Source organism: Corapipo altera, unplaced genomic scaffold, assembly GCF_003945725.1.
Source record: "Corapipo altera isolate COAL_440 unplaced genomic scaffold, ASM394572v1 174, whole genome shotgun sequence".
NCBI lineage: Eukaryota > Metazoa > Chordata > Aves > Passeriformes > Pipridae > Corapipo > Corapipo altera.
In genome coordinates, this window is record NW_020885022.1 from 418,773 (window position 1) to 444,089 (window position 25,317).

General features: G+C 56.5%; 2 protein-coding genes across 6 annotated transcripts; one reads left to right on the forward strand and one right to left on the reverse strand.

Moving 5' to 3' along the window:
* Nucleotides 1–157: 157 nt before the first annotated feature.
* Nucleotides 158–16,700, reverse strand: NMT1 (N-myristoyltransferase 1). The gene is made up of 12 exons (XM_027667898.1): nt 16,547–16,700; nt 10,828–10,942; nt 9,434–9,578; nt 7,216–7,334; nt 6,658–6,749; nt 5,946–6,062; nt 5,064–5,234; nt 4,641–4,749; nt 3,427–3,597; nt 3,034–3,201; nt 2,277–2,414; nt 158–449 (listed from the first exon to the last, which is right to left on the reverse strand). Exons 1-12 carry the CDS (start codon nt 16,672–16,674, stop codon nt 429–431), a joined length of 1,494 nt encoding a protein of 497 aa, XP_027523699.1. The 5' UTR covers nt 16,675–16,700; the 3' UTR covers nt 158–428.
* Nucleotides 16,701–16,745: 45 nt separating this feature from the next.
* On the forward strand, nt 16,746–25,317 carry DCAKD (dephospho-CoA kinase domain containing). Of its 5 annotated transcripts, none has more exons than XM_027667906.1 (6): nt 16,746–16,818; nt 18,439–18,514; nt 20,228–20,345; nt 22,293–22,496; nt 24,280–24,367; nt 24,842–25,311. In XM_027667906.1, the coding sequence occupies exons 3-6, from the start codon at nt 20,234–20,236 to the stop codon at nt 25,125–25,127; spliced, it is 690 nt and encodes a 229-aa protein (XP_027523707.1). In that variant the 5' UTR covers nt 16,746–16,818; nt 18,439–18,514; nt 20,228–20,233; the 3' UTR covers nt 25,128–25,311. The 5 variants fall into 5 exon arrangements, with proteins under 5 accessions (XP_027523707.1, XP_027523705.1, XP_027523709.1 ...); XM_027667904.1 differs by lacking the exon at nt 16,746–16,818 and adding an exon at nt 16,900–17,076 and having other exon boundaries at nt 24,842–25,317; XM_027667908.1 differs by lacking the exon at nt 16,746–16,818 and adding an exon at nt 17,002–17,084.

The following is a 25,317-nucleotide window of genomic DNA, read 5'->3' on the forward strand; positions in this document are numbered from 1 at the left end:
AAAGCACCCTCAGGGCAGGCAGGAGGACCTGGCCACTGGTCACCACATCCCGGTGCTCCACCACGCCGGTGCCGCAGCCTCCACCTCGATGTGCCCACGGAGAACAGTCCCGGTGCAGCGGCCGAATGTGACTCATGGCAGTTGGGAACAGGAAAGATTTAAAATATATATAATATATACTTTTATTATTCACCCGTTAACTCCATTATATGCCAATCATGATCTAGTTTCAGCAGTTACATTCCCTTGATCGTGTCTTTACGAGGATGCAAATTAGACCAGACGAGGAGGCGGCGGGTGGCGGCGGGAGCCTTGGGCGGCTGCTCCGGTTCCCCCTGGCCCAGTGCGGGTCCAGCTTTGGCAGAAAGGATGAGGGGCAGCACCTCCACCAGGCCCGGCTCCTCCACACTCTCCTGGCAAGGGCTCACTTACTGCAGCACCAGTCCAACCTGGGAGCAATGGAAATGGGGAGTCAGGATGTGCCCGAGCACCGGCGTTCCCAGCTCCGGGCAGACATAGCTCCTGACCCCTCACTGTGCCAGTTGGGAGGGCTCAGAGTTGTCCATGTGGGTTTCCTCACCAGTTTTGGGATATCTGAGAGCAGCAAAGCCCTGGGCTTGTGGCTGAATGGGCACATGGGCACTTGCCCAGCTCTGGGGAGGTGACCAATGTTTGGGGTGTGACAAACCACAAACCCCGCCAGGCTGTGAGACAGACTTGACTCACGAGCCAGGGATGTTCCTGAGCTCATGATTAGAGGGAGGGAGCAGCTCTGCCATGAGCCAGGCTGGGAGAGCTGGGGGGGTTCCCCTGGAGAAGAGAAGGCTCCAGGGACACCTGAGAGCCCCTTCCAGGGCCTAAAGGGGCTCCAAGAGAGCTGGAGAGGGACCTGGGACTAGGGATGGAGGGACATGACAAGGGAGAATGACTTCCCCCTGCCAGAGGGCAGGGTTAGATGGGATATTGGGAAGGAATTCCATTGGGAAGAAATTCTTGGCTGTAAGGGTGGTGAGGCCCTGGCACAGGTTGCCCAGAGAAGTTGTGGCTGCCCCTGGATCCCTGAAAGTGTCCAAGGCCAGGCTGGATGGGGTTTGGAGCAACCTGGGATAGTGGAAGGTGTCCCTGCCTATGGAAAGCAGATGGAACTGGATGGGCTTTAAGGTCCCTTCCAACCCAAACCATTCCATGATTCTATGATCTGGGAGAAGCTGCTTCCCAGAGCCCAGTCCTGAGACAAGTCCCACTGCTGGTGGGTGGTCCTGGGCTCTGGTCAGCCCCACCACAGGGCACATCCTGGGAGTATTCCCAGCACCAGGCTCTCCAACCCACCAGCTCTTCCAGTGAGAAAAGGGATTGCTGACACCTCCTGGGAACCTCCTGGGGTTTCCTGGAAGGCTCAGTGGCCAAGTGAGGCTGGTTTAGGGTGTGTGTTTTGTGTCCAGAGACAGACCTGGCTTCACAACATGGAAGCAAAGCCCCATGACTGCCATCAAGGCATTAATTAGCTATTAAGGCTAATTAGCTGGGATGTAACTGTGCAGATTCTGGCTCTCAAGCACCATCCTCTCCAAGGGGGCTGTGGACTGGACAGATGCTGAACATCTTCAGGGTGGAGGGGCAGTAGCAACCAGGTACTGCCTAAAAACAGCCAGGCCTGGCAGATGGGGTGCCCATGGCCCAGCACTGGGAGCAGCTGAGTGGGGAGTGCCTGCTGGCCCTAGGGACAAGGTGACACCCTGTGACTCCATGGCTCAGGGTGACACAGCTCATCCTCATGGGATCCTGTTCACAACAACCCAACACCTCTGAAGTTCTCCTGCTCTCTCCAGAGGGTGGTTGTTCCTCCCACCCCACTAGGACAGTGACACCCAGGGCTGTGTGGTGACTCCTGGGTCCTGTGAGGGCTCACAGGGCACAGCAACTGCTTCCCAGGTGACTGTCACAACCACTGGTGTCCCATGTGTCACCCTGCAGCCCTCTGCCTATCCCCTCTGTGCCTGCCCTCCTCCCACAGAGGGAAGAGCTTGTCCATGCAGGTGTGTGTGAGGTGCACCTGCACTAGCTCAAGACTAAAATGAGCCTGGAGAGATGAGTGGCCAGGGATTTTCCCCAGGGACAGCCTCTGTGCAGGCACAGCAGGGACAGCACAGAGGAGCTGACACTGGATTCACCTGTCACCACGTGTGACAGACACCAGCCAGCCTGGGAACACTGAGGGGTGTGTAACAAACTCCCCTCCAACACACGAGGAGGACCCCCCACCCCATGGCACTGACCTTCTCTGGGGCCATGCTGGGACACTTCCAATTGTACAGGTAATACTGCAGGTTCCCGTCCCCGATCCCAAACTTCAGCTTCTCCAGGAAGGTTTTGTTTTCCATGAGATCCAGTGCATTGAAGACGTCGAATCCTTTCTGCTCAGGGGAGACACAAAGCCATGAGCTCCTGCTTTTATGCTGGAGAGCTCCTCCCACCTGTGAGCTGCCTGTCCCCCTCTCCTGCCCAGCTCTGCATCCCAAAAAAAGGGCCCAAGGCCAGCAGGGAAGAGCTCAGCCTCAGTGTACCCACCCTCAATCCAAGTGCTATGGACACACAGCAGGACTGTTTGCTGTAGGACACGAGCAGACACTCTGAGCTCTGCTCACCACGAGCTGGAAGGCTCAGGGTACCCCTGCATCCCTCTCCTGAGTGGCAGATCCTTCAGGATTCTAGGAACAGCCCTGTGGCTGGCCCTTCCCACAAAACCAAGAGTGTCCAGCCTGCCATGAGCTTCCTGGTGAGCTGCTGGTGCCCAGCGAGCTGCCAGTGCCCCATGAGATTCCTGGTGAACTGCCAGTGCCCAGTGAGCTTCCCAGTGAGCTCCCACTGCCCAGTGAGGTCCCAGTGCCCAGTGAGGTCCCAGTGCCCAGTGAGCTTCCCAGTGAGCTCTCAGTGCCCAGTGAGCTCTCAGTGCCCAGTGAGCTTCCCAGTGAGCTCCCAGTGCCCAGTGAGCTCCCAGTGCCCTGGTGCCACCCCGTCCCTGCTGTCCCTCACCGACTTGGCGAGGATGAGGGCGTCACTCATGAGGTCAATGAGAGGCGTCTTGGTGTGAACATTGTAGAAGGAATAAGCAGCTTTCAGGCTCTTGTGAGTCGGGTGGTTCATGATGGTGGAGGGCAGAGTGTAGAAGCTCAGGAAGTCTGTCACCTCCCCCGGGGCGCTCTGGAAGGCAGAAGTGACACCATGACATGTCAGAGCTGGGATAAAGCCCAGACAGAGCCTTAGAGGGGCTTTTCCAGTGGGTGGGAGGGGACTCTGAGCAGCCCAGGATGGAGACACCACCCTCCAGCAAACGCCCACCCTGGAAGGGCATCTCAGTGCTCTCACAGCTCCAGCAGAGGCAAAACCCAGGAAAACACCCCCCATCACCCTGCTCCTGTCCCTCACCTCTACCACAAAGGTGTCGATGATGTTCTCCTGAGGTAAGAACCAGTGCTCCACCTCCTCTCGGCTCATCACGGGCGTCAGGTGGAACTGCTTCAGGTACTCGGTCAAGAGCTTGTGCACGGCAGAGATGTCCCTGTGCTCCATGGGCCGCAGGCCGGGAGTCTTGGGAGTCTACAGAAAGTGGGACAAACCGTTCTGTTGCTTGCATGGTGGTTTTTCTCAGCCAAGGGCTCTCCAGCAAACAGCACAGAGATGTTCTCTGCTTAGCTCAGCCCGTTTTCAGCCCCCCAGCCCAGCCCTGCGTGCCCAGCAAAGGATGGATGTGATCGGCCGTGACACTGATGGCAAAGATCACAGAGAGAACAGCACGTTCCAGAGCCCCGTGTGCCAGGTCAGGTCCCACTGGCAGTGGCCTCCTACCCACTAATGACACCAATCTCTGCTTCCCTTCAGGTCTCTGCTCCCGCTCACAGCAGGCACAGGCTGGGAGACGTGTCCTTGCTCTGCAAGAAACTGCCTGATATTATTCCCAGTTGGCCTCACTTACTAATCCAGGGTTGGGATGGCTCAGCAAGCCCAGATCTGCTCTGGGGCTGAGTTCCTGTGCAGTAACCAGCAGCTCCACCCCAGCAGCTGGTGCCTGTGTGGTGGCAGGAGGCAGGAGCTGGGAGCCTTGTGCTGCCCGGCACTAAAACAGCACTTTCCAACCCAAACGGGCAGCTCTGGCCGACAGAAAGGAGCCAACAAGGTCGGGGAAGGTGGTGGCAATTTTAATGCTTTGTTTGTTTTTTTTCTCTCATATCCAGCTGGGGAACTTCCCCAGCAGGACAACTGCAGTGCCAGATCTGATCAGTGTGACTGAAGAATGAGGGACTAAAGCGCTCCAAGGTCACACCGAGGCTGTGTTTGGACAGATGAAGGCTGTCAGATCTGCCTGCTTGTTTTAACCAGGAGGACAGGCTATGACTCACCATCAAACAAAACCTCACAGGGTCCTCTAACTGCAAGAATTTGCCCTCAAAATGTAGGTACCCAGGCAGAAATGCATAAAGATTAAATAAAGCACAGTTGCTTGACAAGAGTCATTTACCACACGGAACAAACCCCGGGTCTCCAGGCAGAGGACTTGACCTCAGCTGGGATGTTTGTGCTCCAGCTCCCAGGCTGGCCCAGTCAGGGGCAATTCCTGAGCTCTGCTCCCGGCTGGAACCCACCTCGGGCAGCCGGTAAAGCTTCGTGGTACGTTGCATAGTCATGTTCCTGCTCAGGTGGGAAAATTTGACCTCGATGAGTTTCCGAGGATTCAGGGAGCGGTGCCAGTACCTGCGGAAACACACTGACGGTGGGAGATGGTTCTGGGGCACGAGGGTCTCGTAGCTGCCGTGAGGGCAAGTGAGAACATCGGGCCAGCAGCTCCCCCTGAGGTGCCTGTGCTGCAAGTCTCCTCTCCTGGGTTACATGAGCAGCTTTAGCAAAGCCACTGGACTTAATCCTGGAAGGGCAGCACGGGGAGGAGAAATCTAGGCTGGGATCACTCTCTCCTGTCCCGGGGAATCCCACAGGTGCTACTGGTCAGAGGGGACTTTGGGAACGGGAGATGTGTGGAGAGAAATCTTTGGAGAGCCACAGGCACTCACCTGCAAGTCCCCACAGGCTTTGGCAGTACCACTCCCGCAGTGTAAACAGCCTGGAAGATCCCCTCCAGATGCACCCGCCGCGTGATCTCGCGGATCAGCACCGGAGCCACCCGCTTGGAGCGCAGCTTTTTGTGGACACACAGGAAGTTTATCTCCACCATCTTCTTCTCTCTTGGGGAAGGAACAATGCAGAGCATGAGACCCGACTGTCCTGATCTGGGAGGATCACACCAACGCCCTGGGTGATTTACCTCCAGCCCCGTCAAGGGACTGAGGAGGCAATGCCTCGGGGAAGGGCCAAGGGGCAAGGGCTGGGTTTGGAGAGCTCGCCCTTAAGCTGTTACTCATGGTTTTCCCAGAAAAAACGGTCTGAATCCGTATCAGAGGAGGGTTAGGTTGGATCTCAGGAGAAGGTTCTTCCCCCAGAGGGTGGTTGGCACTGAACAGGTTCCCCAGGGCAGTGGGCACGGCCCCAAGGCTGCCAGAGCTCAGGGAGTGTTTGGACAATGCTCTCAGGGACAAGGTGGGATTGTTGGGGTGTCCTGTGCGGGGCCAGGGGTTGGACTGGATGATCCTCAGAGGTCCCTTCCAACTCAGGATATTCTGTGTCTCCATCCAGCCCTGGATGAATTCTGTAAGCCAGAGCTCTGAGCTGACCTCACTCATTGAGGAAAAGCCTTCACAGCTCTTGACTTTCAAGATGTCCCTGTGCAGAGCTGTCTTGACCACCTCAAATATCCCCCATCTTCTCCTGCAAGGCTGCAGGGTGCAGGTCTGGTTGTGGGCTGGGGAGGACAATGCAGCCAGACCCCCTCAGTGCTCCCAGGAAGCCCCACTTGCCAGCAAGAGGCAGGATGAGAAAGGCAGGGGAGCAGCACTCACGTGTCATAGATGTGGATTGTGGCTGGAATGGCGCTAATAAATCCAACCAGCTTCTTGCTGGAGACAACTCGGACCCCACAGTGCCACTGGGGCAGCCAGCCCGGAGGACGCAGTGCCCTGGGGAGAGACACACCTCACAGTCACCTCCCATGTCCCCAGTGTGCCTTCTCCTGCCTCCCCCCTGCCCTGGGACACCCTGCTCGCAGGCAGGAGGATGAGAGGGTGACAGTGATGTGCTGGGATCCACAGCAATTCCTGCACTCCAAGGCCAAGGCCAAGGCCAGTCCTCATTAGTGACACAGGAGGAAATCCACGTTCCTCGATTCAGGAACCCCAAGGAAACAGCTCTGCTGCAACAGGACTCCACAGGTAACTGCTGGCAGCATCACTTGGCAGCCGCCCTCCTCCCACAGCTCCAGGGCACTGGGAAATTCCTCAGCTACTGCGATGTTCACAAACACTTGAGGGATCAAAGCAAAGAGGAAAAAGGTCCAGTTTTAGGCCCCCATATCTCAAAGGAGCCGGAGGCAGGCAGGGCTGGGTGACAGCCCCCCTCGCAGTGTCCCTGGGACAACATGGGCAGAGACAGATGGGGAAGGGACATCTCAGGAGGAAGTGAGATGGAATAAGCACAGGCAGCTGCAGTGCTGTCACTGGGATGAGGCTTGTCAGCATCCAACCCCCTCTGCTCCACACTCCTGGTGCCACTCACCACAGCAGGAACTCGGGGGAGTAATCGAACCGGAACATGTTGTCGTCGTCCTCCACGTAGTTCTCGTTGAGCAGCGTGTAGAGTTCCTTCAGCTACAGCAGCACAGAGCACACAGGTTAAGGAGGTTATTCAGCCACCACCTGCCCCAGTTGCTCCCAGAGGGGACCCTGAATGCTTCCTGCGTGGCTGCAACAGCCACGTCCCTGCTAAAGGCACTGTGGTCCCGGGGCAGAGCAGGGAGAGCAGCAGGACACGCCCTGGTGCCCTTGGGTCATCTCCCAGGGAGGTGGGTCACAGTCTGAAAGGTTTTCTTAAGGGAATGCCTGGCTTCAGGCATCCTTACTGTCCCCAGGGAGAAACCAGGCCAACATGGGATGGGCGAGAGGGAACTGTAGCAAGGGAAGTCAGACCCATCCAACCCCAAGGAGACGGTGTAACACCAAGCTGGAGTCTCCTGGTGGGGTGTGGGACGTTTCCGTCCCCAAAACAATCTCCAACAGTCCAAGTAAGGCACTGCCAACCGAGATGCCCTCCCAACACATGTGTGCCTGTACTCACCACACCTCTGTCCCCGAGGTCCAGGGCATCCCAGGTGAAGCCCTGGGGCAGGGTGTAAGGCTCCTGACGGATATTGTCCTTGTCCGGCTCCACCGGGCCGTGGGTGTTCACCACCTCTCCTGGAAGAGAGAGCAGGGAGCCATGGAACTCTCCACTGTGTGAGGCCAAGCCTCAATCTGGTGACCAACACTCCTCATGTCTCCCACCCCAGGTCCCTGGAGCAGCCAGGGATTGTCATTTCACCCTCCCAGCTTGGGACAACACAGGGCAGGGAATCAAAACTGCTTCCAGGGCAATGGTGGGGCTGAATACAAACACCTCAGTCCCAGCAACATCTTGTTTTATTCTTCCACAGATGTGTAGGATGCAAATGGTCCTCCTGAGATCTTCTCCTTCCAGAACCTCACCAGTGCTGCTCAGGTGACCAAACACAGCCACGGCTACACCCTCCAGGTCCACGTGTGATGCCTCATCCTTCCCCATCCCCATGCTCCCAGCCTTGGCCAGCACTTTCCCGGGAGTTGCTCCATGGGATGTTGATTCTCCTGCCAGCTCTGGCCTCTGCCACTTGGCAAGTGTCCGTGTTTCCCGCCCACTGAGCCCAAGGAAGAGCTGCAGGGAACAACACAACTTTTGTTTTGTAAAACCACTGAGTCCCAAAGCCCTGATTCAGCCAGGACATGTCAGCTCAAGCTCCAGCTTTATTTGGGATGTCAGCACAGCGGCACCACCTCAGTGCTGCCAGGAGGAGCAAGTCCTGCTAATCAGGAATTCCCTTAAAAAGGCATTGAAAAGGTTTCCAGGCAATGGGGAGGTGGTGAGAGCCCAGAGCAAGAACTTCCCCCATCACACCCAGCCTGGGCAGCTCCCAGAAAGGCTCACCCCTGGCTGCCCTCTCTGTTTTGAGCAGGTGCTGAACTGCTCTGGAATCTGGCCCCAAAAATCCCACAGCCCTCCTGTTATCCAGCCCTAAATATCCTCGTGTGCCAGAGTGTGCTCCCAAGGACCATGAGGAATGCTGGGACACGGTCAGCAACATGGCATTGAGAGGAATGGGTTGCTTTGTGCCTCCCCCTCCCCAAAAGACACCTCCCGCCCTTCCTCCAGGCTTTTCCCAAGCAGAAATGAAGTTTGTGATGTCCAGGGTCCTCAGGAAAAATGGGAAATGCAAGAGTAGGTTTTGCTGCCTCACATGACCCCCTGCCACCTCACTGGGATTTTCGCAGCACAAAGCTGAGACCATCTCCCAGCAAACAGGTTCTGAAACCCAAAAAACGCCTCACAGTGGTGCTGACAGTGTGGAAAGGGAACTCCCGTGGAAAGGGAATCAGATAAGGTGTTTGCAGCAAGAGAGGTCAGACACAACCCCATGAAGGGAGTTACTGAAGAGCAGCCAATTTAAATTCATGACAAGCTTCAGGTAAACCTGGAAACTGTGGGCTGGGACTCAGCACATGGACCTGCCTCCTGGAGCAGCTCCCATCACTGTCTGGCCCCAACTCACCCCAAGTTACCTTCCCCTCCAAGGGCCCCTGGATGGAAAACTCCAACCCCAAAAGGGGAGAGCTGGATAGTCCAGGATGAGGCAACACCGTGCATGAAAACTGGGCACAGAGGGCTGGGGAGACCCAAGTCATGGACTGGGATTGTGTATGGCCAGTCTTCACGAACAAAGATTTGGGAAAGGTCTTTACCCTTTGAGCCTGCGCAGTGGATTTTTTAGGTGAGACACAGTGTGCTGAGCTGAGCCCACCCTTTAATCCTAAGGTTCATCTGCCGGGGCCGAGCGAGCTTGCACAGTGGCAGTGAGGTCCTCAGGACACAGGTTTGTTTAGAGTGACCTTCTCTTAGATGGATGGCCCTACAGGGCTGACGAGCTCCATCTGCCCGGGGGAGTTTCCCTGACCAGGAATCGAACCCGGGCCGCAGTGGTGAGAGTGCTGCATCCCAACCACTAGACCACCAGGGGTCCCCTGGACTGGGATTAAGGGATGTCCAAATGCAGGAGGCATCAAATCAGATGTCTGAAGTGGTTCTCGTCCCTCTGTGCTGAATGGTGCAGAAGTGGTTGTGATGCCTCTGAAGCCCAGGCCAGCCAGGGACTCACTTGGTGGCCACAGACCAGCTTTTCCAGGTTTCTCTGAGGGCTTCTTGGAGCAGCCTGGGGACGATAAGGCTTCCCCCAGGGCCCACAGGACAGTGAGGGGGCTGCACATACCGAGCTTGGGCACTGGCTGTGTGTCCCAGAACTGGTAGCTCCTCTTGCTGGCCTCCTCCATGGTTTTGGCAGGGCCCTGGCCTACAGAGAAGAGCTCGATGGCTTTTTGAATCTCCTGGATCCTCTCAGCGGGTAAGGAGTTCACCTGAGGGCAAGAAAGGAGCATGGGAAGGTGAAATGAGTAAGCTGAGCCACCAGGTCTGTATTTTGGCTCCTCCTCAGGGGATCCTGGAGCTGACCCTGCCTCGGGGTACTGCCAGGAAGGGGAGAGCAGGCATGAGTCCCCCTTCCCAGCCTCAATCCTTTACAGGATGGATGAACCCTTCCACCAGCCACCTGCCGCACACCTAGACCTGCTTTTTAGGCACTCCTGGGACAGATGGGATGGAGGAACTGCCTGAAAATGCTTAAAGGTTCAGTTAAGAGGGTGCTGTGAGCCCCAGGAGCAAACCTCCCCTCCTTACTCCCTGCAGAGCCCCCCTGGATCAACCCACAGCCAGTGCTGGGGATTCCTGCAGTGGCTTTTCCCTCTCATTGTTCAGCCTCCTCCATCTAAGCTGGATATGTATCCACAAACTGCAGCTTCCAGAGGAGTCCCTGGGACAAATCAGAGAAGTTCAATCGAGATGAGACACTTCCCTCCTCCTCTTCCTCAGGGTGGGTGGCTCTGCAGTGAATTCCCAGCCCCAGCTCCTCCCTGATCCCTGGGACACCAGTTGGAGAAACGCAAAGCCCCAGTTTAAAGCTCTGCACAGTCAGATGGACAAAATATTCCAAATACTTGGATGGGAACTGGGCACCAGGCAGAAAACAGTCTCTGTTGATGTGTCCCCTGCCACAGGACCAGAGGGGACAGGAGGGTGCCACCCTGGCAGGGACAAACCCTGCATGTCTCACACCCTTTCCCAAATCACCAGCTGCTGGAGAGGATCAGGCAAAGCCCAGAGGGATAAGACAGCCCCTGCTCTCCCTGGCTGCTGTTCTGGTGATGATCAAGCCAAAAATCAACACCATCAGGTGTCACCCCTGTGCTGCTGCAGGCAGGACAGGCAGGACAGGGAGCTGCCAGGTGGCAGCGTGGCAGTTCCTGCCTGTGACAGGCAGCTGGTGTCTGGAAAGAGCAGCTCAGAGGCGCCAGTGTGACCCTGGAAGTGACTGGGACATCCAGCCAAGGGCTGCATTATCCCTGGAGCACTCTGTAAACACCTTCTGCACAACAGCAATTCCCACACACAGAGCCAGGCTGGGAAATCACTCCATGGCTGAAGTTTACGGAGCAGCCAAGCACACAAAACCAGGACTGGGGACTCCTTCCTTGCCCTGAGCTGCACTGGAGAGGTTCAGGATGGGGCTGGCTGGTGTGTGGGGCTGTGATTCTGGGAAGGGGGGCTCACCTTCACTGGCTGGTCCTGAGCCTGGTCGGGCTGGTCTCCTCCTCCTTTCTCTTTCTTCCGTTTGGGTTTCTTTTTCTTCTTTTTGGCTCCGCTGTCATTTGCTGGACTCAGGCCCCTGGGGAACAAAAGAAACATCATTGCAGCCTTGGGGTTTTCTTTGGGGAGGACATTTATTGGGCTTCTGAAGCTCTCCAAAGAAAATACAGGCTCCCTGCTGAGTGCCAGTCTCCAGGAAGGGGAATACTCCGTGCACAGAGGGTGCAGCCAAGCACCCACTTCACAGCAGAGAATTCCCTGTGAGCTCCCAAAAATGGATCAGAGCCAACACCTCCCACCCTACAGGTTTGCTCTGCACCACAGGTGACCATATCTCTGCTGTCACATTCCCCTGTGCGGCCACGTGTGCCCAAATCCACCCTGTGGAGTGGTGGGATGTCCAGCTTTTGCTTTTTCCTCCTCCCCGAGCCCAAGGATGGATGTGGGAGCAGCAAACGCTGATCCAGCCCTGGGGACAAGGCCCTGCAGCAGGTCCAGGCACCACGGAAGGGCTGGTGGCCAAGGACACTGCGCTGTCACCTCCCCTGCAGGGGTGATGCTCTAGGGATGCTGTTTATTGGAAAATGATTATATTGTTATGCTGGAGCTAGGAAATCAAGACTGAGCAGCAAATTTCTGGGGCTGCAGGATGGGAAACGCACCAGGGCATTGCTCCTTCTTTCAAGGATGCAGGACAGCCCTGGACATCCTGATGATGATCACCCCAAAACAGCCAGAGGGGTGAAGCCCCACGCTGAGCCTGGCCTTGCCGATGGCAAATCCAGGACCAAAGCACAGGAGAGGTCCCTGCCCCTGGCCTGGCACGTGGGGTCAAGTGATGGTGATCTCATGGTCCTGCAGGAGATGCCCTGACACAGGACAGGTGATGTTACTGCTGCAGAGCAGGGGCACCCCAAGCCTGGCAGGAGCCTCAGTGGTCCCCAGAACAAGGTCACAGCCTCCGAGAGGGTCAGGGCTCAGGGGGAAATTCAACCCTGGAGTGGCTCTGCCATGTTTACTCTACAAGAGGTGTCTCGTTCCTTGCAGCCCAAAACAACTGCTGCTTTCACAGCAGGGACAACCCCACAGCTCTGACCTGCCCAGCCTGGAACCCCCCCAAGCACCACACACTCTTGGAATAGCTTCGTGTCTTTACCAAACACAAGACAGTGGTGAGGAGGGTGGAGCAGGAAAAAGAAAGAAGAAACATGCTGGCAAATGTGTTGGAGCAGCATCCAACTATTTATTTCAGCAAGGACAGAACAAGGAGGAGCCGGGAGGGGAAGAAAGCTTAAAAAAACACAAGTGGAAGGTGGCAGTGGGTTGGAACCACAAGGTCCCTTCCAACCAAACCATTCTATGAAATACCTGAGCTGAGCAGCAAGTGGGTTATGAAACCAGGGACAAGTGGATGGAGAAATGTGGTTTTTGAGGGATGAAGATGGAGGGCTGGGCAAGGAGGTGCCTGTGGATGCAGCACAGAAACCTGATGTGATGGGCTGCACTGCCCTAGTTTGCAGGACATGGAGCTGCTGGGCTGGGGAAGCTTTTCCATGGACAAAAACCTGAACAGCAGCACATGCTCGGGAAAGGGAACCAGCAGGAACCAAAGGAAAAGGATCAGAAAATCGATCAGCAGAGCCCTGTGTGGAACATCAGGAGACAGGAAGCATTACTGGCACGGGGAACAAGCAGTGGCTCAGGGTGAGCTGCTCCACAATGGGGAGGGAAGAGAAGCCCCCCCTCTTCTCCAGAAGCACCTGAAGTGTTTGTTTGCAGCAGAGCAGAGAGAGGAGCAGCAGTTCCAAGGACCAGCATCCCTCGGCGCTGCTGAACCATCCCTGGGGGGAATCTTACCTTCCTTCCCACTGCCAGGAGAGGGCTTTGCCTCCACGCAGGAGCCGCGGCTCGGACATGACAGCAGCGCTAATCCCAACACAGCGGCGCTGACACCGCTATTGATTTCCATGACAAATGTGTGACGGCTTTTCTAACTCCCTGGGGAGGAGCAGGGGCGGGACCGGGCACATCCCGGCCACTCCGAGCTCCCGGGCTGAGCCAAACCACCCTGCAGCGGCAACAAACGCATCCAAAGCATTTCCGACCAATTTTAACAGCACGAGGGGAATTCTTGAGCACATCCAAGGGCCGGAAGCCGCCCCTTGCAGAGGAGACAGACACGTTTTCCCAGCTCACCCCCACACTGGGATGCTGCAGGTGGCAGATGAGGCAAACAAAATGCTCCCCTCGTGTTCCGTGGGCGTCGCTGGGCTCCATAAATCAAAGCTGCCAAGTCCCAGCGTGGTGCTAATGACTTCAGTCCAACCAAGCCAGGCTCACAGGTAAAACCCTCCCTGATTTATGAGCAAAGCTGGCGTGCCCTGGAAGAAATCAGGGTGGCAGAAGGTGGGATGAGGTTTTACATTTGCCTGGGGAAGGATCCTGCTCCATCAAGGAGATGAAAACCAACCCAGAGGAGGAGTCACCACCACGCAGGAAAATGCTGGAAAACCCTAAGGACCAACTCACTCAGAAGCAACAACTATAGGTATTTTCTATTTTAAATCTAGTTAGGAAGCAAATATCTTCTTTATCCAGGGCAGCCCCTCAGACACTGAAATTAAGGACAATGGCCCACCAGTGTCCTGGGACAAGTCACCACCATCCAAAACCCCAGTTACTGCAGCTGACCCGACCCATGGAGCCGAGGGGGCTGAAGCAGCTTCACCCCCAGGAAGGGGGAGCTGCCAGCCCAGCTCTCATCCAACACCCTTCCAGCCTTCCCAGCTGCACTCAGTGCTCTTTTCCTCCCTTTTTTCCTCCCAGATCCTCTTTCCATTCCAAAGTGCTTTAAAAGATAAAGCAGGTGGAGAAGGGCAGGTTGGCGAAACATCTTCCAATTCCCCGTGGGATCACAATGGTCTCTTTTCTGGCTAAGGAAAACACTCTTCCCTTCTTCTGGGAAAGGCATCACCATCATCATGGTCATTGCCTGGCATTCCAATCCCTCCTTTCCCATTATCAGATGGCTCCTTGAGTTGGAGGGAAAGGCACAAACCACTGCCCAGAAAACAACACCCATAACCTGAGTGATCTCAAAAATTGGGTTTTGGAAGCACCTAAATACACCAACTGGGCTTGTTCAGAGTGAGACCCACTCAAACTGACTGCTTCCAGCCTCTGGAGGCTGGAAAACACCACACACAGCCAGTAACAAACTGGTACTCAGCATCTACCCCTCTATCCCCTGGATCCGTGGGTGATCCTGCTGTATTCCCAAATCTGAGGGCTTTGGTTTTGCAAAGTGAGGGAGGAAGCACAAGGCAGGACAACTCGGCTCCCTCAGCCTGGTGAGAGGCTGGAAGGTGTCAGATGAGAAAGAGTTGATCCCAGCTCCCTATTTAGGTGCTGGAAAATCTGTGTGCCAAACCTGGGGCTAATCAGGAGCAGTGCTTAGGCTGTAATCTCGTTAGGGGCTGGGGAGGGAGGAGGATTTCCAGATGGTAGAGCTCAGTTACTGTGCCCCACACAACACGTACAGCTGAATTCCACATGTGGTCGTCCCAGGAACATCCTTTTGTGGTGAAGTGCTGGCAGGGATTGCCAAACTGGCAGCTGCTCCTCTGGAAAAGCTCCTTTTCCCCCCTCACACCCCATCCAGCAACAACCCAGCTGCGCTTCAGGGAATTCCCAAGCTCTTCCTGCCTGGAACTGACCTGTTTCACAGGGCTGGGACACTCCAATCCCTGGTGTCACCGTTGCCCTTGCTGCCTGTGAGGTGACAAACCCCACCAGCCTGAGCCCATTTCCAGAGTCAGGGAATAAACCCTCCACAAACACCAGGAACACAGCAGAAGGACACACTCTCCACACAGGAAAACATGACAAACACCAAAGTGAGAGTGTTTTCATCAGAAAATCAACTTGGATGGCCACAGCAGAGAGCAGTGCAGCCACTTCCCTCTGCTGACACAGGACTGAGGCTGAGGAAACCTAATTCCTCTTTCCTGTCCTTAAAAGGAAAGGAAGTGCTGCTTTCACTAAGGAATACTTTCATGTTTTAAACCTCAGTGCCTGGATCCAGTGCACAGACTGGCACTGACAGCACTCCCAGTGTGGCTCTGCAAAGCCCAGCAGCTCCAGGCCTTTTGGGGGACAGTTTTTGGGGACAGTGTCACTGGGGTGACCCGAAACACTCCCACACCCCAGCAGGATGTGATGGTATGGAATCAACATCCAGAAGGAAATCCACCCCCTTTCCCACTGCTTGGTCTCTCCTCACGGATCCCCATGAGGTTTTGGGGGCAGGAGATTTCCCAGAGAGCTCCAAAGCCCCCCTGTCTTGTGCTCCTCATCACTGTGCCAACCAGCCACGCTTTTAATGTTATTTCTCAAGCAATCCAAACTATTTCCTAATGGACATCTCCCACTCAGCTTGTGGCATCTGCAGCCAAAAACATTCCAGCTCCTCCAGGTGACAGGAATCACACACCAGGACCTGAGGAGGGCTCCAGAACACACCTTTTCCTGGCAAAAAGGGCAGGAGGAACCTCTGGGCTGGGAAGTGGCTGTGATTAAGCACCTTGTCAGTGCTCTGCTCAGCTCTGGCTCCCACAAACCTAATCATGTCAGAGGGAAAGAAAATAAAAACCTCCCTGAGCGCGGCTAAACCGATTAAACCGAGACACGGAGCCACGCCCGGGGGGCAAAGGAAATATAAATGGGCAGCTGTGCTGTCATAAAAAAAGGCTCTGTGATATTTCTTGGGTGACCTTTTATTCGCTCCTGTTGCTGGGCAGGCAGGATTGTCCATGGAAAGCTGCTCGTGGAGGGAGAAGGGCTCTTCAGGTTGATGGTCTGCACACCTGCTGGGGCTCCAGGTGAGTGGCGAGGCTCAGGTGAGGGAAGCACCAGGTACAAAACCTCTGGAAAGCCACAGGTTGACACACCCGTTCCCAGCTGGAATGTGCACCAAGCCTCTCCTGCAAATCCTGGACACATAGTGAGCTCTGCACTGTGTTAATTAAGGCAATGAGTAAGTAACGACGATGCCACTTTTGGCATTCCAGCTCTACCCTATCGAGATAAGGACCTGCCTCGCTGCCTGTGCTCACTCCCATCCTCATTGTTGTTATTCCATCATTCCACACCTCCAACCACAAGACAATGCAGGCACAGCCTTGCAAAACCCCGGGCTGTGTGTGTGTAGGATAACGACGGGATGGGCGTGCAGAAGCCTGGGATTCTTCCAGGGCGCAGGGGATGCCACACGCTCCAGGGAAGCGGGATCACCACCCTGGGTGTCACCGCGGGCACGCGGATGCCAGGAACGGGCTGGGAGGGCAGAGGGAATATGGAGAGACACCTCGTCTAAGTGTGTCTCTAAGGCCAGGACGAGGAGACACAGTAAATGGGCTCATTTCTGGCAGGGAAAGGCACCGGGGGTCAGTGGTCACCCCCCCGCGCCGCGGCCGCGCCCGACCCTGCCGAGCTCCGGACACGCTACCGCAGAGCCCCGCCCCCCGCATGACCGACAGCCGGCTCGACCAACCGCAGCGCGGCACTCTGCCCGCCGGCCAATCAGCGCGATGGGGGGGCGGGGCGCCGCTCACTTCCCGGCCGCTGCCCTCCCTTCAATGGGCCCCGGCGGCCGCCGCGCCGCGCGGCCTCGAGCGCCGCTCACCCGCGGTTGGAGCCGTGCTCCGCCTCGTTCTCGCAGTCGCTGCAGTGCTCGTGGTCGTTCTCCTCCGCCGCCGGTCGCGACAGCCGCGCCGGCGGCCGCCTCACTGCTGTCTCACTGTCGTCCGCCATCTTGAAACGGGACCCTGGGCGCCGGCCGCGCCCCCGCAACAAGGCGCGCCGCGATTGGGCGCCGCGCCGCGGGGCATGCCGGGAGCGGTAGTCTGCGCGGGCTTGCGGGGGCCGGGCTGCGCCGCGGCCAGGACTACAATTCCCGTGAGCCTCTGAGGATGTCCCGGGGCAGGAGGGCTCTGTCACACCGGGGCAGCCCCGCCGTGGCGGAGAGCCGCGCCCCGGCCCCTTCGGCCACCCGTCCCGCACCGAGGCCGCGTGTCCGCGTCTCCGCCCGCTTCCCGCTGGAGGGGGTAGGGGCAGCCCTATGAGGGCGGTGCCGATTGGCTGGGAGAGTCGCCCCGCCTTCTCGCAGCCAATAGGCGCGCGGGATACTGCGGGGCGCGTGAAGGCGGGCAGGGGGTGAGCGGGTGAGGGCGCCGAGAGGGTCTCGCGGCGCGGGTCGGTCAGGGCGGGGGTGGCGGCTCTTTCCCCCTAATTAACTATGTATTTAATGATTTTTCCTTTTAACCTCCGCCTCCTCGAGCCAAACACCGGGTCTGTCCCTGTGCCAGAGCCGGGGACGGGCGCAGGGGGAGAGCCGGGGTGTAGAGTGGTGCGGGAGGACATTGGTCCATCCCCAATCGCTGTGATGGGTGGACTGGGGCTGGCAGCTTGTGCTGCGCTCAGCAACCAGAGGAGATGGGACACAGGGGAATTTGGGGCACCTCAGTGTTTAAAACCCATTTCATCGGTGCCCTGGGTGCTTCTCCCCGTTCCTCACTGCTGGAGCAGCTCCTCCCGGCTTTACAGCCCAAACAGCCTCCATGCCTCGTGTTTTGTCTTTCCCCATCCCTGATTTAGTTGGAACAGGCCGAATATAGCTAAAAAATGTATTTTTGGGAAAACTGGTTCTGGCTCCTGCCTGTAGCAGCTGCAGCAGCGGGCTGGCCTCTCTCCCCTCGTGTGCACTTCACACCCGGGCTCGTTAAATATTGATGCCTCGTTCCGTCCGTGTGCTGAGCTCTGTGCTTGAGCTCTTGAGCCTTGGACAGCACGAATGTTCCAAGCCATGGCTGGCCCTGGATTCCAGGACAACCCTTCCAAGGGCTGCTTCCCCCTGCAGTAATTCCTGCGACGGAGGGACAGAAATAGAAGGTTTTTGGGAGCAAGTCCCAGCTGAGGCTGGAGGCCAGAACACTGATGTTGCTGCAGTTAAAGCCCTGCGTTTACTCTACATGGGCAGCAGAGTTTTGAGTGTATTTTTCAAAAAAACAGGCATGTGGAGCCTCCACTCCTGCGATGTGGATCTTCCCTGTGCAGCTGCTGTGTGGCTCCTCCTGCAGCAGGTGTATGAAATCCTGGTGGGAGAGCAATATTTTAACCTGCTGGGATAAACAAACAGCCCCTCTGTCACACTGAGCCCACAGTAACACCAGAAAAGGCTCCCTGGGTCATCCAGGTCCTGCTTGAGGTGTTTGTCAGCCACCCCAAAGCGCTGCTGTTTATCAGAAGTGCCCTTTCTGAGTCCTTTTGGATTATTCCTCCTTGTTGCTGCTGGAGTTCTCCCCATCTGTTGGTCTGGGAAGGGGAAGGAGCACATGGTGCTGCTGTGGGCTGGCATCAGCTCCTGGCTTTTACTCCAACTCTGCCTCTTCCCTCTGCTGAGCTGCCTCCAGCTCCACAGGACTCACCCGCCCCTGTCTCCCACTAAACTCTGTTTTTGAGTCCTGCTTGTAGGAGCTAATTATGACTAAAGTGTCTTTTTGTGTGTGTGTTTTCCAGCCCAGAGGACACAGTGCTGTGTTTTGACCCATCTCAGCCCTCCTGCAGCCCCCTGTTCGTGGGGACAGTGCAGGCAGTAGGTACCTGGGTCCTGTGTGTGCTCAGTTTTTGGGGGGGCTGGGGGTGTCTGGAGGGAGGGGAAAGACCAGAAACCGGTTGGGCAGAGCAGTGGTGGCTGAGATTGTTGGGTTTGGGGTACAGGGCTTTCTGGGAGCTGGGTCTGGGCAGGAGGAGGCTGAGGGGTGACCACCAGCAGCCTGTGGCTCCTGGCCAAAGATCACGGGGCCAGTTCCTTCTCAGAGACAACAGGCAGAAAAATGGGGTTTGGGAGGTTCAGCCCCTTGCCTGTGAGGGTGGTGTCACAAGGTGACAGCAGAGCTGGGGCCTCTGTCCCTGGGGGTTTGCAGGACTCAGCTGCACAAAGCCCTGGACACCCTGGGCCGGGGCTGCAGGGGGGACACGAGGTTCATTCCCAGCCTCCTGTGGCTGTTGCCTTTTTGGGATGCAGATACTCCCAGGAGTCCCCTCAGCCCTCCAGAGCTGCCTCAGCATTACAGAGCCTTTTGGATTTAGAGGATTTCAGGGTCTGTCTGGAGCAGGGATCTCTGTGCAGGAGCTGTGAGAGGAGCTGGGGGGTCACCAGCACCCACTGGCCTCAGGGCCGTGGGCAGGCACAGGATCTGTGTCCAAGGCTGTGTTTGCCAGCTCACAAACACCAGTTTGCTGCTCAGAGCCATGGTTTCTGTGCCCCTTGGGCTGCCAAGCAGTGTGAGAATGGGATGCACTGAGTGCCTTGTGTGCTCTGTGTCCCCATTATGTCAGAGGTGGCTGATCTCCCCTACCCAGCTGCAGGATCAAGCAGGGCTCTCCCTCCCAGTGCTTGTGTTCTCCCACGTTGAGATGTCTGAATTCTTCCTCTTTGTCACTGACTCTATCACTGTCACCCTCACCAACCCTACCAGAAGTTTCCTCTGATTTCTCTGAGCAGGTCCAGGGGAGGCCATGGAGGTGCTCCAAGGGCTGGAGCCCCTCTGCTCTGGAGCCAGGCTGGGAGAGCTGAGGGTGCTCGCTTGGAGCAGAGAAGGCTCCAGGGAGACCTGAGAACCCCTTGCAGGGCCTAAAGGGGCTCCAAGAGAGCTGGAGAGGGACTTGGGACAAGGAATAGAGGGACAGGACAAGGGGAATGGCTTCCCACTGCCAGAGGGCAGGGAGAGATGGGATATTGGGAAGGAATTATTGCTGTGAGGGTGGGGAGGGGCTGGAATGAATTTTCTAGAGAAGCTGTGGCTGCCCCTGGATCCCTGGAAGTGTCCAAGGGCCGGTTGGACAGGGCTAGGAGCAACCTGGGCTAGTGGAAGATGTCCCTGCCCATGGCAGGGAGTGGGAATGGATGGACTTTAATGTCCTTCCAACCCAAACCATTCCATGATTCCATGGTTTATGGTGCTGGAGGTGAGACTGTGGTTTGGTGGGTGCAGATGCTGAAGGGGAATGAGCTGCTGCAGCTGCAGATAAACCAGCTGGAGGAACTGAGGGCTGGCTCAAGTGGCACATCCAGAGTTAGGGGGGTCCAGGGAAGCCTCGTTTAACCCAGCATTATCCTGCAGCCTGTGAAACAGGAATTCCCAGCCCAGAGGGTGCCAAAATCCTGCCGATGTCTCAGTAACACCCAGAGAGAATGAGCTTTGAATGAAGCCACCTGTTTTGGGCTAAATATTTGCTGTGCCCAGCACAAAAAAAAAGAGCCCTGTCTTGGCACGTTTTCCAGCTCCTTTCTTTCCCCTTTCAGAGCACGATGTTCCTGGTGGGACTCTCGGGTGGGATTGCATCGGGGAAGAGCACGGTGGTGGCCGTGCTGCGGGAGCTGGGCTGTGCCGTGATCGACGCCGACCTTATTGCCCGGGAGGGTGAGTTTTCCGTGGCTCATCCCGCTCCCTGAGGTTCCCCTGACAACTGGGATTGCTGCCGGGAGGCGCTGACGGCAGAGGGTGCTCTGGGTACATCCAAGTGTTTCCCTCCCGCTGCCCACTCCGTGAGGCTGTGGAGCTGCCTCCGGGGGAGGGGGATTGGAACTCGGATATATTTTTAATAACCAAAAAAAGAAGATCATGTCCTAAGAAACACCGTGGGGAGATCATGCCCTGAGTTTCTCTCTCCTGGAGTGTGATGTTTCCCAGCTTTGAAAGCCAACTCTGGGCAAAATTAATGTGGTTCCCTTGGCTAATCCAGTGTCCCCCATGACATCCAGGACACCCATCCTGTCACCCAGTTATGTGGGGTGGGATCACTACAGGCTTGAATGAGAATGTCCCTCTGTGCTGGATGTTGTTTTCTTGGTGACACTGAGAGATCAGACCTCAAAATTAATGCTCAAAAAAAAAAAAAAAAAAAAGAGGCTCCAGAGATCCCAGGTGAGGGAATTTGGTCTGTGCTCCTGCACACCTGCCTCTTGCTGCTCTCAAATGTGCTGCCTGGGCTAGAGGGAAGAGCCAGAATTCCAGGTCTGTTGCCTCAGCAGGACTGGAGCAGACACTGCTCTCCCTGATTAGCTGTGAGGTGTTAATCCCTCCATCCCACAGGGATAACAAGGGGAACAGAGAGCTTGGCAAGAGGGGCTGTGGCTGCCCTGTCCCTGGAAGTGTCCAAGGCCGGCTTGGGCAGGGCTTGGAGCAACCTGGGATAGTGGAGGGTGTCCCTGCCCACAGGGTAGTCCTTAAGGTCCCTTCCCACCCAAACCAGCCTGGGTTTCTGGAGTCTGTGGATCCTGCATGTGGCAGGTCCAGGGGCTGCAGCTGAGCTGTGGTGCAGTGGTGTCATTTGGAACTTTTCTGTTTGGTGAAGAACTTACGGTGTAGCCACTCAAAGCTGTGATGCTTTAACATTTTATTGCACTGTAATTCCCCTCGAGGTGCAGGAAATTTGCTGGAGGTGCTAAAAACCCTTGGAGACAGTAGGAAAACACTACAGATACTCTGTGTCAGTTCTCTACCAATCACTTTATTTTCCTCCAATTCCTTTTTTATACGTGTTTGTTTACTATATGGATTTCACCCATCCCAAAACTGCCTCCATGTGATATTCCACGGGAGGAAGAAATTGGTCTTAAAGACTTTTATGAGGTTGGCCTGAGGTTACAACCTGTGGCAATGTTCCTGGATTTGGGAGAGATGATTAGCTGCTCTCTCCTTCGCTGTGGTTACCCTCAGCTGGAGCTTAATTATGATTTTATTGCTGCATCCCTTTTGTTGGTGATTTTTTTTGGTGGCTTTAAAGTTATACACTCCTATAACGTCAGAGTCCCTGCAAGGGCTCATTGGGGATTGAGCTTTTAGAAGGTTTTTTGTGTTCATTTTCCTGAAGAATTTAGTGACTGAGGTCAAAGACAGTAAAAAAAAAATACCTCAGCAGCAGCCAGACACAGGTTGTAGAAGTGTGTGTTCACGTAGTGCTGAAGTTTTCAGCTGGTTCTGATCCCTTTGGATTGATTCCTCACTGGTGGGAGTCAGCTCAGCCCAGTTCCTGCCCCTGCCCTGGCGTGTGGCCACGGCCGTGTCCTCCTGCCTGCCCTGCTGACTTGTCACCCCGAGCAGCAGCACGGGTTGGGAGGGTTGTGGTGCTGAATTAATGTCTGCAGGACACTTTGATCTCCCAGGAGGTGTCAGCCCTGCAAGGGACCTTGGGCTGGGAGGGCTGTTGGCAGGAGCTGGTGCTGAGGCAGATGTGCTGGAGGCAGATGTGGTGCCCCGGCGAGGATCAGCTCAGTCCGTTCGTGACCAAACCCCGTCTGGGGGCGGCTGCTGATGCAAACAGTGCTGTAAAACCAGCCCTCACCCCCGGCTGTTTGATGTTCTCAGTGGTGCAGCCCCATTCCAAGGCCCACCAGCAGATCCTGCGGTACTTTGGCACTGAGATCCTCCTGGAGAATGGCGAGATAAACCGCGAGGCTCTCGGGAACATCATCTTCACCCAGCCGGAGAAACGGCGGCTGCTGAACTCCATCACCCACCCCGAGATCCTGAAGGAGATGCTGAAGCAGATCCTGAAGTACTTTGTGCTCGGTAAGAGGCCAAGTCCCAGCCCCTGGGGACTCCTCTCAGGCAGGAGCTGTCCCTGAACGTGGGGAGAGGGACAGGGACGGAGAAGGGGAAGGGACGTTGAGTGACAGCCTTTGTGCTCTGCCTGCGGTGGCCTTTGGAGGATTCATTCCTGATTCACTCCTGCCTTTCACTGCTGCCCTTCACCGCCTTCCTCTGCGGTTTAAAGCGTATCTGTGGGGCCTGGGAGCAGCTTTGTGAGGTCTGTGCTGAGATCACCCCCCGGATAATGTCACACTCCCGAAATGGCCGAATATCCTTCCCTGCCCCCGGCCTTGGTGGGAGCTGTGCAGCCCTCGGAGCGCCGATAAGGTGAGGGGCGGGCTGACAGCTGTGGGCTCCAAAGTCCTGCCTTCCCCCCGATACATGGAACAAATGCAGCTGTCAGGCAGGGCTGGAGAAATGCCAGATAAGATCACCAGCTGTTCCGGAGGTCTCCGTGTATGACAGACTTCACAGAGCCAGTCTGGATCTGTGGCGCTCATCAGAGCTGGAGCCCTGTGAGAGCTGAACAGGCCTGTGCAAGGGCTCCATGGGGCCAAGCTCTGCTGCAGGGTGAGGAGGAGGAGGGACATAAAGGAAGCAACAGGCAGGAAAGCCGGGAGGCAGAGATGGAGTCTTGAACCCGGGGCTGCGGGCTCAGGAGGCGGATGCTGCGCTGGCCCTCGGCAAGAGTGCTGTGTGGCTTCAGCAGGCAGCTTTGTCCTCATTAGTCAGGATTTAATGATTTGGGATAGCTGGATGTTGTCTCTGAGGATCGCTGTGTAAGGAAAGCTCTGATCGATCAAACTGGAGGGCAGCAAGAAGCCTCTGGGGGCGGAGATGCGGTGGAATGGGGCTCCTTGGATGATGTCTCTGTCCAGGCTCTGCTTGCCGTGGGTTTTAGGGTGGTTGGGTTATAAAGAGGGGACAGCAGCAAAATCTGAGGTGTCCCTGTGGCTGAGGCACACACAGGGGAGTGAAATCCTGGCTTAGAGCTTTCCCTTCCTCTCTCCTATGCCCCCGGGCTCAGCAGGGCATCTCCCACCTCCCCAGATGCCAAAGAGCTGGCGCTGGCCAAGGGCAGAGGCACAGGGAAAACTGGGGGCCACAGGGCCTGAGGGGACGGTGACTGGCTGTGGCAAGCTCTGTTCCTCATGGTGACAGTGCCTTTAAACCAAACTCAGCCAGTTTTGGTGAGGGTTCAGCCCTGGGGCCATGCCCAGAGGCTCCCCCATGTTTCGGTGTCACAGCTGCGAGAGGTCTGCAAGGATTTCCTCGCTCCCCTTGGAAAAATGGAGCTGTAAAGCCAAAGCTGTGCATAAAGGCAGGAAAACTGAGCTGGGGAAGGCTGGCTCAGATGACTGCAGCCTGGCAAAGTCTTGGACAAGGGAAGGAGTGGAGAGCAGATCCTGCTGTGGACACTGCTTCCCGGGAGAGCCCAGCACGGCTGCTGCTCTCGCCAGCCAGGCACTGCTGCTCTCATTTCAGCTCCTCGTTTCAGCTCCTCATTATATTTCTGCAGCTTCACCTTTGGTCTGAGAGCAGCCAGGTTAGGGTTGGTTTTTTTTTTCCCTCTGGAAACTTGGAATGAAACCATTTCCTCCCTGCGAGAGGGAGGAGGGCGAACGGGCTCTGCTGCAATCATGGAGCTGTAGAGCTCCCACTTCCTTTGCTTCTCATGGCCATGGTGTGTGTGTAGCAGGAGGGATTTGGGAACGGGGGTTAACGCTGTTCCCTTTTCTGAGGGGTGTTGCCATTTCCTCAGGATACCACTACGTGATCCTGGACATCCCTCTGCTCTTCGAGACCCGCGGGTTGACCAAGTTTATGAGATACACGGTCTTGGTTTATTGGTAAGTGCCCCAGGAACCATGAGGACAGGGACACTGCCACCTCTCTTAGAGGGGGCTGTCACATCTCTCTGCTCTGGTGGGGGCTCAGCCACTGCCCTGGTGCGAAGCCCATTGAGAGAAGTGACATCTCCCTTTGTGCTGTGGCACCTCCCTTCATCCTAGTGCACTTGAGGGGGCTTCTTGAGCTTTCCCTGGAAGCTAGCACCATCATGCAGGGAATGTTGTTCCTCTGGACCTTCTACAGCCTGTGCACCATCAGCTGGGGCAGGATTTGGGGCACTGCCTGGTGCTGTGGGCTGTGGGAATGCCAAAAACACTGCAGCGGGGTCATCCTGGGCAGTGCTGACCTGATGGCTGGGGCAGAAATGACACGGGGAATGTTTCTCATTCCCACTTTATTATCCCTCCTCATGCCCAAGGAAGGCATAACCCCCTTCCCCCCACCCCACCTGAGTTCCATCCCCTCCCTGGCAGTGACCCCCCGGCGCAGCGCGCGCGGCTGATGAGGCGGAACGGGCTGGACGCGGCCGCGGCCGACGCCCGGATCAGCTCCCAGATCCCACTGGAGGAGAAGCTCCAGTGGGCAACTCACGTCATTGACAACTCGGGGGACCGGGAGAGCACCCGCCGGCAGGTGCTGCAGCTCCACGCCCGCCTCGAGGATTCCCTGGATTTCCTCTGGGCCCGGCTGGCGGTGGGCGCGGCCGTCGCCGGGCTCGGGGGGCTGGTGTTCCTCCTCCTGCGGCATCTCATCTCCTAATTCACCTTTTCTCTTAGTCAGGGAAGGGGCCTGAATTCCCTGGTTTGAAAAGGGCACCAAAAGGCCACCTCTGTTAATGAGCTTTGCCAGCTGAATGCAGACAGCGGGGAGAGGTGTCTCCTTGCACAGTTCCCAAGGTGAATGTAGCCAGGGGGTTTTTTCCAGCACCTTCTCCCTGCTCAGGTTTTCG

Coding starts and splice junctions, on each gene's coding strand:
- NMT1 (XM_027667898.1), bottom strand. CDS start 16,674: ATGGCGGACGACAGTGAGACAGCAGTGAGGCGGCCGCCGGCGCGGCTG. Junction 9,579..10,827: donor CTCAGGACCAGCCAGTGAAG/GTGAGCCCCCCT, acceptor TCTTGCCCTCAG/GTGAACTCCTTACCCGCTGA. Junction 4,750..5,063: donor AAGCCTGTGGGGACTTGCAG/GTGAGTGCCTGT, acceptor GTGTTTCCGCAG/GTACTGGCACCGCTCCCTGA.
- DCAKD (XM_027667904.1), top strand. CDS start 16,982: ATGAGGGCGGTGCCGATTGGCTGGGAGAGTCGCCCCGCCTTCTCGCAG. Junction 17,077..18,438: donor CGCGTGAAGGCGGGCAGGGG/GTGAGCGGGTGA, acceptor TGTGTTTTCCAG/CCCAGAGGACACAGTGCTGT. Junction 24,368..24,841: donor TACACGGTCTTGGTTTATTG/GTAAGTGCCCCA, acceptor CCTCCCTGGCAG/TGACCCCCCGGCGCAGCGCG.